General features: G+C 45.9%; 1 protein-coding gene across 1 annotated transcript in view; it reads right to left on the reverse strand.

The window, feature by feature from the left end:
* Nucleotides 1-509: 509 nt before the first annotated feature.
* OTOG (otogelin) overlaps nt 510-13,555 on the reverse strand; it is a 595,066-nt gene continuing 582,020 nt past the window's right edge. The window contains exons 51-54 of the mRNA XM_075326471.1: nt 4,929-5,048; nt 3,821-3,866; nt 3,517-3,596; nt 510-2,076 (exon numbers count right to left, since the gene is read on the reverse strand). Of these exons, the coding sequence (XP_075182586.1) occupies nt 1,876-2,076; nt 3,517-3,596; nt 3,821-3,866; nt 4,929-5,048 (447 nt within the window). The 3' untranslated portion in view covers nt 510-1,875. The remainder of the gene's footprint in view (nt 2,077-3,516; nt 3,597-3,820; nt 3,867-4,928; nt 5,049-13,555) is intronic.

Genomic DNA, 13,555 nt, shown 5'->3' on the forward strand with positions numbered 1-13,555 from the left:
TCATCATACATATCATCATACACGTAATCATACAGATCATCATACAAATCATCATACACGTAATCATACAGATCATCATCATACAGATCATCATCATACAGATCATCATACACGTAATCATACAGATCATCATCATACAGATAATCATCATACAGATCATCATACAAATCATCATACACGTAATCATACAGATCATCATACAAATCATCATACACGTAATCATACAGATCATCATCATACAGATCATCATCATACAGATCATCATCATCATACAGATCATCATACAAATCATCATACACGTAATCATACAGATCATCATACAAATCATCATACACGTAATCATACAGATCATCATCATACAAATCATCATACAAATCATCATACAGATCATCATACAGATCATCATACAAATCATCATACAAGCAATCATACAGCTCGTCATCATACAGATCATCATCATACAGATCATCATCATACAGATCATCATACAAATCATCATCATACAGATCATTATCATACAGATCATCATACAAATCATCATACACTTAATCATACAGATCATCATCATACAGATCATCATCATCATACAGATCATCATACAAATCATCATACACGTAATCATACAGATCATCATCATACAAATCATCATACAGATCATCATACAAATAATCATACACGCAATCATACAGCTCGTCATCATACAGATCATCATCATACAGATCATTATCATACAGATCATCATACAAATCATCATCATACAGATGATTATCATACAGATCATCATACAAATCATCATACACTTAATCATACAGATCATCATCATACAGATCATCATAATACAGATCATCATCATACAGATCATCATCATACAGATCATTATCATATAGATCATCATACACGTAATCATACAGGTAATCATACAGGTAATCATCATATACATCATCATACAGGTAATCATCATATACATCATCATACAGATAATCATACAGGTAATCATCATATACATCATCATACAGATAATCATACAGATAATCATACAGGTAATCATCATATACATCATCATACAGATAATCATACAGGTAATCATCATATACATCATCATACAGGTAATCATCATACAGGTAATCATCATACAGGTAATCATCATACAGGTAATCATACAGATAATCATACAGGTAATCATCATATACATTATCATACAGGTGATCATCATACAGGTAATCATCATACAGGTAATCATCATACATATAATTATACAGGTAATCATCATACAGGTAATCATCATACATATAATCATACAGGTAATCATACAGGTAATCATACAGATAGGGTCTGGACAAGGTCAGAAGTAAAAAGCCAACTCTCTCACACTACATAAGAAAAGATGGTGGTGTCGTCAGTGTGAGATATATTCACCTACCAAGGACTGAAGACCCCGTAACTTTCTCAAGGTGTAGGACATCCCTTATCCTAGTCACCCACATCGGATGCATCTGTTCTGCGTTGCTCCCCATTTATTTTATCATTTTTAATCTACTATTATTTTATAATTATATTATAAAAGGTTATAACTAATGTCAAGCAGAAGCGGGATCCACTCTCCAGGGTGCGGCTGGACTGCGGCTCTGGGGAGATTCGGAGCAGTCACTATCATGTTCCGGTAACTAGCATTTCAGTATTGCACTAAAGTCCTCTCCTGCCGGTGGACGTGGCTTGATGTGAACCACACAGACCATGGTCACTGACAATCTAAGTGACATAAAACCCTCTGGCTGAGAGTAACGTCTTTTTGGCACTTTTCCATGGCCTGTAGACAGAGGATGTGACTATAGCATTATACAGATGACCGTGATCCATCATTTGGTGTGTAGGGGATCAGGACCACTGGCAGGAACAGTCTGTTGGCTCCTGAATGGCATAGTGGACCCAGGTGGAGTTTCCGCTGCAGTATAGCTGCACGACGCGTCTCTGCAGTCCCAGCTCCCGGCAGCACTTACAGAAGCGTGCATATGTGTTAATGTTGTAGTTGTAGATGCTGGCGGACGGACACTTCCCATCACATGAAACAATGTTCACCTGCAGGGATAGGAGAAGTATACAGTGACTGGTTATTATAGAAATTTGACCCTTCATAGGCCAGATAAAGGCTTTGCCCCGGCCCGACTTGTGAGCAGTTACTTTATATTGAATAGCTACGATTAGACATTTATGAAAATTCTTCAGATTTTATGTGACCACTATATAAACAAAAACATGACAATGTGAAGGGCCACCCCACCAAAGCAGAAGCACGCAAAGGGATGTCCCACACAAGCATGAGCACATTAAGGGATGTCCCACACATGCATGAGCACACCAAGGGATGTCCCACACAAGCGTGAGCATACCAAGGGATGTCCTACACAAGCGTGAGCACATCAAGGGATGTCCCACACATGCACGAGCACACCAAGGGATGTCCCGCACAAGCATGAGCACATTAAGGGATGTCCCACACAAGCATGAGCACACCAAGGGATGTCCCACACAAGCGTGAGCACATCAAGGGATGTCCCACACAAGCATGAGCACATCAAGGGATGTCCCACACAAGCATGAGCACACCAAGGGATGTCCCACACAAGCGTGAGCACATCAAGGGATGTCCCACACATGCATGAGCACATTAAGGGATGTCCCACACAAGTGTGAGCACACCAAGGGATGTCCCACACAAGCGTGAGCACATCAAGGGATGTCCCACACATGCATGAGCACATTAAGGGATGTCCCACACAAGTGTGAGCACGCCAATGGATGTCCAACACAAGCGTGAGCACGTCAAGGGATGTCCCACACAAGCGTGAGCACGTCAAGGGATGTCCCACACAAGCGTGAGCACGCCAAGGGATGTCCCACACAAGCGTGAGCACGTCAAGGGATGTCCCACACAAGCGTGAGCACGCCAAGAGATGTCCCACACAAGCGTGAGCACGCCAAGGGATGTCCCACACAAGCGTGAGCACGTCAAGGGATGTCCCACACAAGCGTGAGCATGTCAAGGGATGTCCCACACAAGCATGAGCACACCAAGGGATGTCCCACACAAGCGTGAGCCCGCCAAGGGATGTCCCACACAAGCGTGAGCACGTCAAGGGATGTGCCACACAAGCGTGAGCACGTCAAGGGATGTCCCACACAAGCGTGAGAACGCCAAGGGATGTCCCACACAAGCGTGAGCACGCCAAGGGATGTCCCACACAAGCGTGAGCACGTCAAGGGATGTCCCACACAAGCGTGAGCACGCCAAGGGATGTCCGACACAAGCGTGAGCACGTCAAGGGATGTGCCACACAAGCGTGAGCACGCCAAGGGATGTCCCACACAAGCGTGAGCACGCCAAGGGATGTCCCACACAAGCGTGAGCACGCCAAGGGATGTGCCACACAAGCGTGAGCACGCCAAGGGATGTGCCACACAAGTGTGGGCATGTGCAGGGCTGCAATGACAAAGATGACCTCACAGAGGGCTGCTTACCGGAGTGTTGCTCCTGCAGTCATTCTTCCTGATGGTCATCCGCACAGTGACTCTCTTACAAAACTTTCCATCTTCTTTGCCTGGAAATGAGAGTTCAACCATTTAAGTTTGGAGACTCTATGTACTTGGAGACCAATGTGGCTCTATACCATTAGTCTCCAAATTATATCCCTCCAGCTATAGTAAACTACCATAACTTCTAACCCATCCTGAAAGCAGCGGCCATAGACCACAGCTATATAGAGTAAAGGTACAGGTGACAACCTCGTAAGACCGTAGGAGCCTCCAAATATTTTTCACTTACATGTTTTGCAGCATCCATCTAAGAATGAGACAACATAGCCTCCCATCTGGGGAAAAAAAAAACGTTTCAGAAAAGGTGAAGTGCGGCCACATGAGAGGGGCAGAGATGTTCTACAAGTGTGACGGCACTACGTCATTTCAATTAGTGGGGCAGAGGCTCCAGCCTGCACACGGGTATGAAACAGCAGTAAAGCACCTGGAGACACTGTTGCTTGGCCCATGATGTCCTGTCATCAGTGTCAGCATGCTCTAAAGACCTCAGGATCAAATCTAACACTAAAGATTTTGTGAAGCCATCATCTGATCCATAAGAGCAACACCATGCGGCCGCACACGGACAATATGCAGGTGCCAGATTACAAGTGCCCCACATCATTAAAAGGAAACTACTATCAATATTGTCTGATAACCTTTAGGAAGGTTGAACTAGATGGACCTAGGTCTTTTTTCAACCTTAGTAACTATGTAACTATGATACTAAAGTCCTTTGGGTCCACTTTTAGGTTGACCACCCCCAATGAAAAGTAAATGATAATAATGCAAGAGAGGTATAATGATTGCATCGACCCTTTGGCTTGTGACCCAATATGGGTGAGGAAAGCAGGATTTACAATAAACCACGTAATAAGCGAGGATGAAGAATTGGTGCATACATCTGAAAGCTCATATTACGTGTGATAGTTTCCATTTAATGTGCCAGCGGAGAGATTGGAGCTGAAGAACACGATCTACCATACTGCAGCTGTCAGGGAAGAGCTGGCAGCTGGCAAACATCCCATGGGCTTCATGTGAATACACCGAGGCTCGGCCAAAGTCTGTCTCTGGAGCTGCACATAGTGTCTGCTTAGTAGCATATGGAGGCCTGTCCACAGATCGGGACATAGCTATAGGCCTATATTTCTGCTGTTCTGTATGGACCAGTCATGGGCTCAAAAGGCGCCATCTTTTGCCCTTCCTTTGCACGTTAATGAAGGTGAAGCCCAGTGTGCCAGAAGCAAGCCTGCATCCCTTGCTGAATTCCCAGTTATCTCTGACAGCATTGCCACAGAAATTAGTAAATGAAGCCACAAGTTCTATACTAAACAAGCAGCACATTGGAAAGCACTGACCTTTATGCACTCTGTCTCATTAAATGGGGGGCAGCTGATGGCAGACGTGACTAACACTGGTCCTATGGCAGTGTTTGTGCAGTCATATCTGACACACTTAGAAATCCAGGAAGAACCAGGCTAAATAAAAAAAGTGAAAAAAAACATGATGCATAGAATTCAAACAAGAAAGAAGTCAACAAGACGAACACATTTAACAGCACATTACAGGATTTAGTCTAGACTCCTACACACATTGTATACATGGCTAAGAGAACTTGACAGGAACAAGTACGTCTGAGACTTTCAGAGCAGTCACGATCGTGCAACACGTGCCACTCAATATGGCAATTATTCCAAGGAGATGGCCCAGACAGTTAGTGTACAACTAGTGATCTACTAAGCTTAGATTCATATTTGTGGATGGATAAGAGACATTGAAGATGCCAATGAAAGTGGAAAGTTTGTATGAAGAGGCAACTGCATCCCAAAAAACCTAGCTCTACAGCTATCAAAAGAAAAGCCCACTGAAGAAAAAGTCATGAAAGGAAAAGTCCCCAGAGGCAAGAGTCATGAAAAGGAAAGGCCCCTGAGGCAGGAGTCATGAGGAAGCAAGACACCAGAGGTAACAGTCATGAAGAAGAAAGGCCCCTGAGGCAGGAGTCATGAAGAGGCAAGACCCCAGAGACAAGAGTCATGAAAAGGAAAGACCCCTGAGGCAGGAGTCATGAGGAAGCAAGACACCAGAGGCAACAGTCATGAAGAAGAAGGGCCCCTGAGGCAGGAGTCATGAAGAGGCAAGACCCCAGAGACAAGAGTCATGAAAAGGAAAGGCCCCTGAGGCAGGAGTCATGAGGTAGCAAGACACCAGAGGCAACAGTCATGAAGAAGAAAGGCCCCTGAGGCAGGAGTCATGAAGAGGCAAGACCCCAGAGGCAGGAGTCATGAGGAAGCAAGACACCAGAGGTAACAGTCATGAAGAAGAAAGGCCCCTGAGGCAGGAGTCATGAAGAGGCAAGACCCCAGAGACAAGAGTCATGAAAAGGAAAGACCCCTGAGGCAGGAGTCATGAGGAAGCAAGACACCAGAGGCAACAGTCATGAAGAAGAAGGGCCCCTGAGGCAGGAGTCATGAAGAGGCAAGACCCCAGAGACAAGAGTCATGAAAAGGAAAGGCCCCTGAGGCAGGAGTCATGAGGTAGCAAGACACCAGAGGCAACAGTCATGAAGAAGAAAGGCCCCTGAGGCAGGAGTCATGAAGAGGCAAGACCCCAGAGGCAGGAGTCATGAGGAAGCAAGACACCAGAGGTAACAGTCATGAAGAAGAAAGGCCCCTGAGGCAGGAGTCATGAAGAGGCAAGACCCCAGAGACAAGAGTCATGAAAAGGAAAGACCCCTGAGGCAGGAGTCATGAGGAAGCAAGACACCAGAGGCAACAGTCATGAAGAAGAAGGGCCCCTGAGGCAGGAGTCATGAAGAGGCAAGACCCCAGAGACAAGAGTCATGAAAAGGAAAGGCCCCTGAGGCAGGAGTCATGAGGTAGCAAGACACCAGAGGCAACAGTCATGAAGAAGAAAGGCCCCTGAGGCAGGAGTCATGAAGAGGCAAGACCCCAGAGGCAGGAGTCATGAGGAAGCAAGACACCAGAGGCAACAGTCATGAAGAGGAAAGGCCCGAGGCAAGAATCATGAAGAGGCAAGACCCCAGAGACAAGAGTCATGAAAAGGAAAGGCCCCTGAGGCATGAGTCATGAAGAAGAAAGGCCACTGAGGCAGGAGTCATGAGGAAGCAAGACACCAGAGGCAACAGTCATGAAGAGGAAAAACCTCAGAGGCAAGAGTCATGAAAAGGGAAGGCCCTTGAGGCAGGAGTCATGAGGAAGCAAGACACCAGAGGAAACAGTCATGAAGAAAGGCCCCTGAGGCAGGAGTCATGAGGAAGCAAGACACCAGAGGAAACAGTCATGAAGAAGAAAGGCCCCTGAGGCAGGAGTCGTGAGAAAGCAAGACACCAGAGGCAACAGTCATGAAGAAGAAAGGCCCCTGAGGCAGGAGTCATGAGGAATCAAGACACCAGAGGCAACAGTCATGAAGAGGAAAAACCCCAGAGGCAAGAGTCATGAAAAGGGAAGGCCCCTGAGGCAAGAATCATGAAGAGAAAAGACCCCAAAGGCAAGAATCATGAAGAAGAAAGGCCCCTGAGGCAGGAGACATGAAGAGGCAAGACCCCAGAGACAAGAGTCATGAAAAGGAAAAGCCCCTGAGGCAGGAGTGATGAGGAAGCAAGACACCAGAGGCAACAGTCATGAAGAAGAAAGGCCCCTGAGGCAGGAGACATGAAGAGGCAAGACCCCAGAGATAAGAGTCATGAAAAGGAAAAGCCCCTGAGGCAGGAGTGATGAGGAAGCAAGACACCAGAGGCAACAGTCATGAAGAAGAAAGGCCCCTGAGGCAGGAGTCATGAAGAAGCAAGACACCAGAGGCAACAGTTGTGACGACATGGACTCTCATGGGTTAAAGTTTCTTAAAATCCAGCCAGACAGCATGATAGATTGTCTATAGATGGGGGAGAAGTCCCTCATTGTTTTTACAAGACTCTTGTTGACTCAATGTAATTGTGTTGGCCATTGAAAGCCAGAGGTATTGTTCTCCAGACATTTCCAGTAACCATTGTATTGTAGTTGTGTATTGATAATGTAATTACCTTAGTAGCCATTGTCTAGTCGGTGACTCCCAGTTTACATGAACACCCTCAGTCTTTCTATGCACATCATCTAAATGAACATTGTCCATGCAACTTGAAATTCCTCCAATGGGAGAAGCAATCTTGTCCAACTAATCGATGAGGACGCAGTGTATCCAAGTGGAAGGTTGTGGCTATAAAAAGGACTTCTTCAAGCCACCAGGGGTTGTTGATGGATGCTGATGGATCGAGTCTAAGCTCTTTGGAGCTGACTAGAGGATCAGGATATCTTATGGCTTCAATCTAGGGACTCCGGACCCGGTTGGAGACCATATCCACAGCCTAGGGATTTCAACTCCGGCTGCCAGGATTTTAACATCAAACCAGGACTACCTAAGGAGGACACTCAGGTTGGGACAGTTCAGTCACCTGTCACAGACTTTGCAGACCTCAGACAGCTTGGAACCTGTGAGGCATGGACATTCTAATCCCTGGTGAGCCAGCGGAAGGGTGAGACTCTGTTGCCGGTTACATTTGTATGTTTTGCTGGTTATGTGTTATGTACCGTTAATTGTTTGGGGATCCAATAAAGTCTAATTATTGTGGTTCCCTCACCCTGTGTTGTCTGAGTAGTGTTACGCCCACGGTTAAGGAGTCCGGCGTTCAGTTGGGATGAGCCCTGAGCCACGCTGTCTTTTTAAAGGCGGCGGGTTTTAGTGGACGAGAGCACCCACTGAGCCCTGTGTCTCCACAACAGTCATGAAGAGGAAAAACCCCAGAGGCAAGAGTCATGAAAAGGGAAGGGCCCTGAGGCAAGAGGCATGAAAAGGAACGGCCCCTGAGGCAAGAGTCATGAGGAAGCAAGACACCAGAGGCAACAGTCATGAAGAGGAAAGGCCCCTGAGGCAGGAGTCATGAGGAAGCAAGACACCAGAGGCAACAGTCATGAAGAGAAAAGACCCCAAAGGCAAGAATCATGAAGAAGAAAGGCCCCTGAGGCAGGAGACATGAAGAGGCAAGACCACAGAGACAAGAGTCATGAAAAGGAAAGGCCCCTGAGACAAGAATCATGAAGAGGAAAGACCCCAGAGGCAAGAGTCATGAAGAGGACAGACCCCAGTGGTATAAGCCATGAAGAGGAAAGACCCCAAAGGCAAGAGTCATGAAAAGGAAAGGCCCCTGAGGCAGGAGTCATTAAGAGGAAAGACCCCAGAGGCAAGAGTCATGAAGACGAAAGAGCCCTGAGGCAAGCTTTCTCTTTGTGTATACTGCCCCTGGAAAAAGCGCTCCCATAGCGAAACGATCGTTAAGCGCTCCCATAGCGAAACGATCGTTGGGGAGGTCCCCTCTCCTGCCCTTGGCGACCCTTCATCTTCTAACAGGTAATCATTGAGGTTTTATACCTGTCCCTCACACAATTTTTACTACTCTGCTCTATAGCGCTGAAAATACTGCAGGGAGAACATCCCATCTGGATGCACGGCTCACACGGTTTCATTTCAACACACACCGGTGACCCCAGCATATGGACTGATCATCCAGCCTCCATATGGTGAAATATTTATCTTACTGTGGCTGATCGAAAACACCAGTCCATTTGCCTCGGTATTATAGCTGCCTCCAGATTTAGCATGTGCATGTTCCCCTGCATATCTCAGATAGATAATCCCTGGGGTGTTTGTTCCTGAACATAATAGTCTATTCTTTCTGTACTGACAGAATTTTGTACAATGAGAACATCCCATCGGTTACCTTAGCACATAGACCGACCCTTTAGCCTTTACATGGAGAAACACTCATTTACATTGTCCTATGGCTGTTTCAAAGTGTCGGTCTATGTGCCCCATCACTGTAGCCGCTCTCAGATTTTGAACGTGCATTCCCCCCGCACACTCCACCTCCTTCCACTGGATTTGTCCCCATCCTTTTACCCTATCACGCTGGGTCGCTTCGCGCAGGAGAGGGGTCCTTTTATTGCTATTGTATATTTGTGCAGTTGATCTTTTGACATCCCACTAATGTTTGTCTCTGACCTATATGGTCCTTGTATAATCATTTCTTCACTTAAAAATAAAATATTTATATTTTCACTATTACATATATTTTTGGTTTTTGTTCTTCCTTTCTCCAGTTTTTCCATGTCATTCTAAGAATATACCCACCGAGGGCTTGCTACCCGCAACCCCCCGGCGTCATCTCTACTTTTGATGGCCAGTTTCTTTCAGTGTTTAATGTTTCTTTCTGTGGTCTCCACAGTTTCTTCACAGGCCCTAATGAACTTTCGAGCCAGAGACCAGACCTGGCTCACCCAATTGGACCAGGTCACCAAAGATTTTGGTGGTACATACTCTGCTCCTATGAATGATGGCGAAGCTGGAGGGGGCCCTTCAGTGCAGTCTGTGGTCCACAGATATCGGGAGCTATATAAAAAACGCACACGGATATGGTGGAATAGAGCCTTCCTCACAAAATACTTGGAAAATGACCGTATCCCTAGGGGGCTCCGGATACAAGTCTTTCCCTCCTTCCCCACCTTGGAGGATTCCTTTAAAAAGGATTGGGAGAGGAGTTTGCATTCGTGCTCGAGAAACTTATTAGAACTCCTTTCCCAACATAATTCTTCCGCCCTGACCTCCATCGAATCTGAGCTGGAGAGTCTAGAAAAATCATTATTTGATTTATGTAGTACGGAGGCATTAGCCAAAATTTATGGAGACATGGGACAGGAGGTACAAAAATGGGAGAAAGAAATCTGTGACCTCAAATCCAAAAAATTTCAAAGAGATGCGCAAGATTATGCCTTTGAGACAGTATATAAATGGAATCATCGTTTCTCAAGGGGTCGCAGCTTGTCTCGCCAGTCTAACCCTCCTCGGTCTAGGTCCACCTCGCTGTTCTCCGAATCCTCCGCTGAAGACACGGGGGTCTCCAATGCGTCCGCCGGGCTACGTGACACAGTTGAACCTGGGAGAATCCAAACCAGGAGCACACGCACAAGACAAATTAACACTCCCCGCAGTAGTCATATCCGTCTGGATACTGACAAAAACCAAAAACAACTCCAGGTAATCAACCTTTCCTCACGTACCCTGTCGGACGCCGAATTGGATGTGCTATCCAAAGGTTTAAATTTTTGTCCAACTTTTTCTTTTAATTTTTTTGCTGCAGTGAAAGATACGAATCTTTTTGCTCGGAAAGTATTATTAAAGAAACTACACAATCAAAGACGGAGTAACAGCGACATGGACCAGACTGAAAGGCAAGCATTACAAGACTTACAAGACCTCTTGGAGGAACAAGATCCCTCTACAGGTAATCTTCCCACACATTTGCTCCCCAGGTCCACGAGGTTTCCCCCTCTGTCCCTCTGCCCCGCGGTTGACATTTTTACAAAACTAGTCATGGAGGACTTCAGAAAAGTACCAACTAGACGCCAATATGACAACCTCACACACCGCCAACGTCTTGCTATTAAAACCTTACAATCATATGACGATATCGTAATCAAGGCGGCAGACAAAGGGGGAAATATCGTGGTCTGGCCGGTGGCAATGTACGAAAAAGAGGCTTTGAGACAACTTCGTGATAAAAACACCTATACACGTTTATCACACTCACCTCTAAACACTTTCTCCCAAGAACTCCGGATGATTTTGCTGCGTGCTCATGATTTAGGGATCATTGATAAGAAGTTACTCGACGGATTGCTCGTTGGCTTTCCACGTGTTCCCACATTCTACCTACTGCCAAAAATCCATAAAAACGCCCTCAACCCCCCGGGGCGTCCGATAGTGTCCGGCATAGGAGGGCTATGCAATCCAATCTGCCAATTCATTGATTATTATTTAAAACCACTTGTTGAAACTTTGCCCTCCTATGTTAAAGATACCACGGACGTCCTGAGGCGCCTTGATGGCGTTTTTATGGATAAGGACATGCTCATGGTTTGTGCTGACGTGGAAACTTTATACACCTGCATCGGACATGAAGATGGATTGGAGGCAGTCCGCTTCTTCCTTGGTACCTCCGGTCGGGATGGCGCGCTCAATGAACTGATCCTCGAGCTGCTCCGGTTTGCCCTCACCCACAATTTTTTTGTTTTCAAGGACATTTTTTATCTACAGCGGCGCGGCACTGCGATGGGCGCGGCCTGTGCGCCTTCGTACGCCAACCTCTTCCTGGGATACTGGGAGAGGTTGGTTTTCGGAGACGGAGGTGCCGGGTGCGGCGCCCATGTGCAGTGCTGGCTCCGCTACATAGATGATATTTTTATCTTTTGGCAGGGCACACCGGAGCAGCTCGGATCATTCATTGACACTCTCAACCACAACCCGTACAATATCAGACTTACTTATAGATCCAGTCAAATTGAAATCGATTTTTTAGATATTCGGATTGTGGTTGATGAACTTGGTGGCGTGCAGACCGACGTTTTCCGAAAGGATACGTCGGTAAACGCATTACTTCATGCAACATCTAGTCACACTCCCGCCACCATTCGCGCCATCCCCACCGGACAATTCCTAAGGATGAAGCGGATTTGCTCTACAGATGATACCTTTGAAGCCCAATCCTCTGACCTCCGGTGTAGGTTTAAAGCGAGGGGTTATGGAAACAGATGCATAAAGAAGGGTTACAACCGTGCCAAACACACCCCTCGCAACCAACTTCTTTCTTATATTCCACGTCAGCAGAACCGGGATACCAATGTCCGTTTTATCAGTACTTTCAATCATGAGTGGGACACAATGAGGGGCATTTTAAGCAAGCATTGGCCGGTACTTCTGACTGATTCCACCCTGGCAGAAGTACTACCCGATCGGCCCCTCATGACGGCCAAACGAGCGAACAACCTCGGGGACCTTCTTGTTAAGAGCCACTATATCCCTCCCCGACCCAATTTTTTCGGTTCGAGTGGCCCACTTCGTGGGTGTTACCCCTGTGGCCATTGTGTGGCATGCAGCAACGTCGTCCGGAGTAAGTCCTTCTCATCCTCCGATGGCACTAAACATTTCTCCATCTATCCCTACATTAATTGTGGGACCACCCACGTGGTCTATTATGCTACTTGTGCGTGTTCCCTGATCTATGTGGGACTCACCTCACGTGAGCTCCGCATACGGGTCAGGGAACACGTCCGAGACATCATGGGTGCCAAGACAGCTGAGGATATTGGTCTCCTAAAAACTTTACCTCGTCACTTTAGACTCCACCATCAAAGTGACCCTAGTTCTCTTCAGGTCAGGGGTATTGATGTCGTTCAGGGCGGAATCCGTGGGGGCAACTTACGTAAGATCCTTGCCCAACGAGAATCCAAGTGGATCATACTTTTGAACACCTTGGTACCCAACGGCCTTAATGAGGTCGTCAGTTATGCCCCCTTCCTCTGAATTTATTATCAACACTTCTTCGACCTTTTGTATGTTAAGCTTTTTTCACTTTTTGAAGTCTGAGAATGGCTGGCTCCCCCCCCCCCCCCCCTTTGAGCTCTATATGTCATCTTGCTCTCCTATCCCACAGACCTCTGCTGTGTTCCCCCACAGCTTCGCCTTTAACCATTCATTTTTAACGATTTATTAACGTATAAAATATACATAAATTTATGGAATTTTTCTCTTGGAGCAATATATACCTTCTGATATGCTCCTAATGTGCACAGATTTATTAGCTTGTGCTAAGTACATATTCTACTATTATGTGTTGGCAAAAGTATTAATTATTTATTTATCTGATATTAACTATACTAATATTCATTTTTCTCTCATGCTATATTTCCCCCTTTTTTTAGGTCTCTCCTTTTTTAACAAGTCTTCATGAATGAAATTATGTCTTGGGATTCAGAATTTTATCATAATCATCTTCCTTTGATTCTCTTGGAACATATTAGAGTATTGATATCTGTATTTATTATACCTTCCTTTTGCTCTTATGTCTCATGTGCCTTACTCTGTTATTCTTACTCAATTA

This window comes from Anomaloglossus baeobatrachus, chromosome 10 (genome assembly GCF_048569485.1).
Source record: "Anomaloglossus baeobatrachus isolate aAnoBae1 chromosome 10, aAnoBae1.hap1, whole genome shotgun sequence".
NCBI lineage: Eukaryota > Metazoa > Chordata > Amphibia > Anura > Aromobatidae > Anomaloglossus > Anomaloglossus baeobatrachus.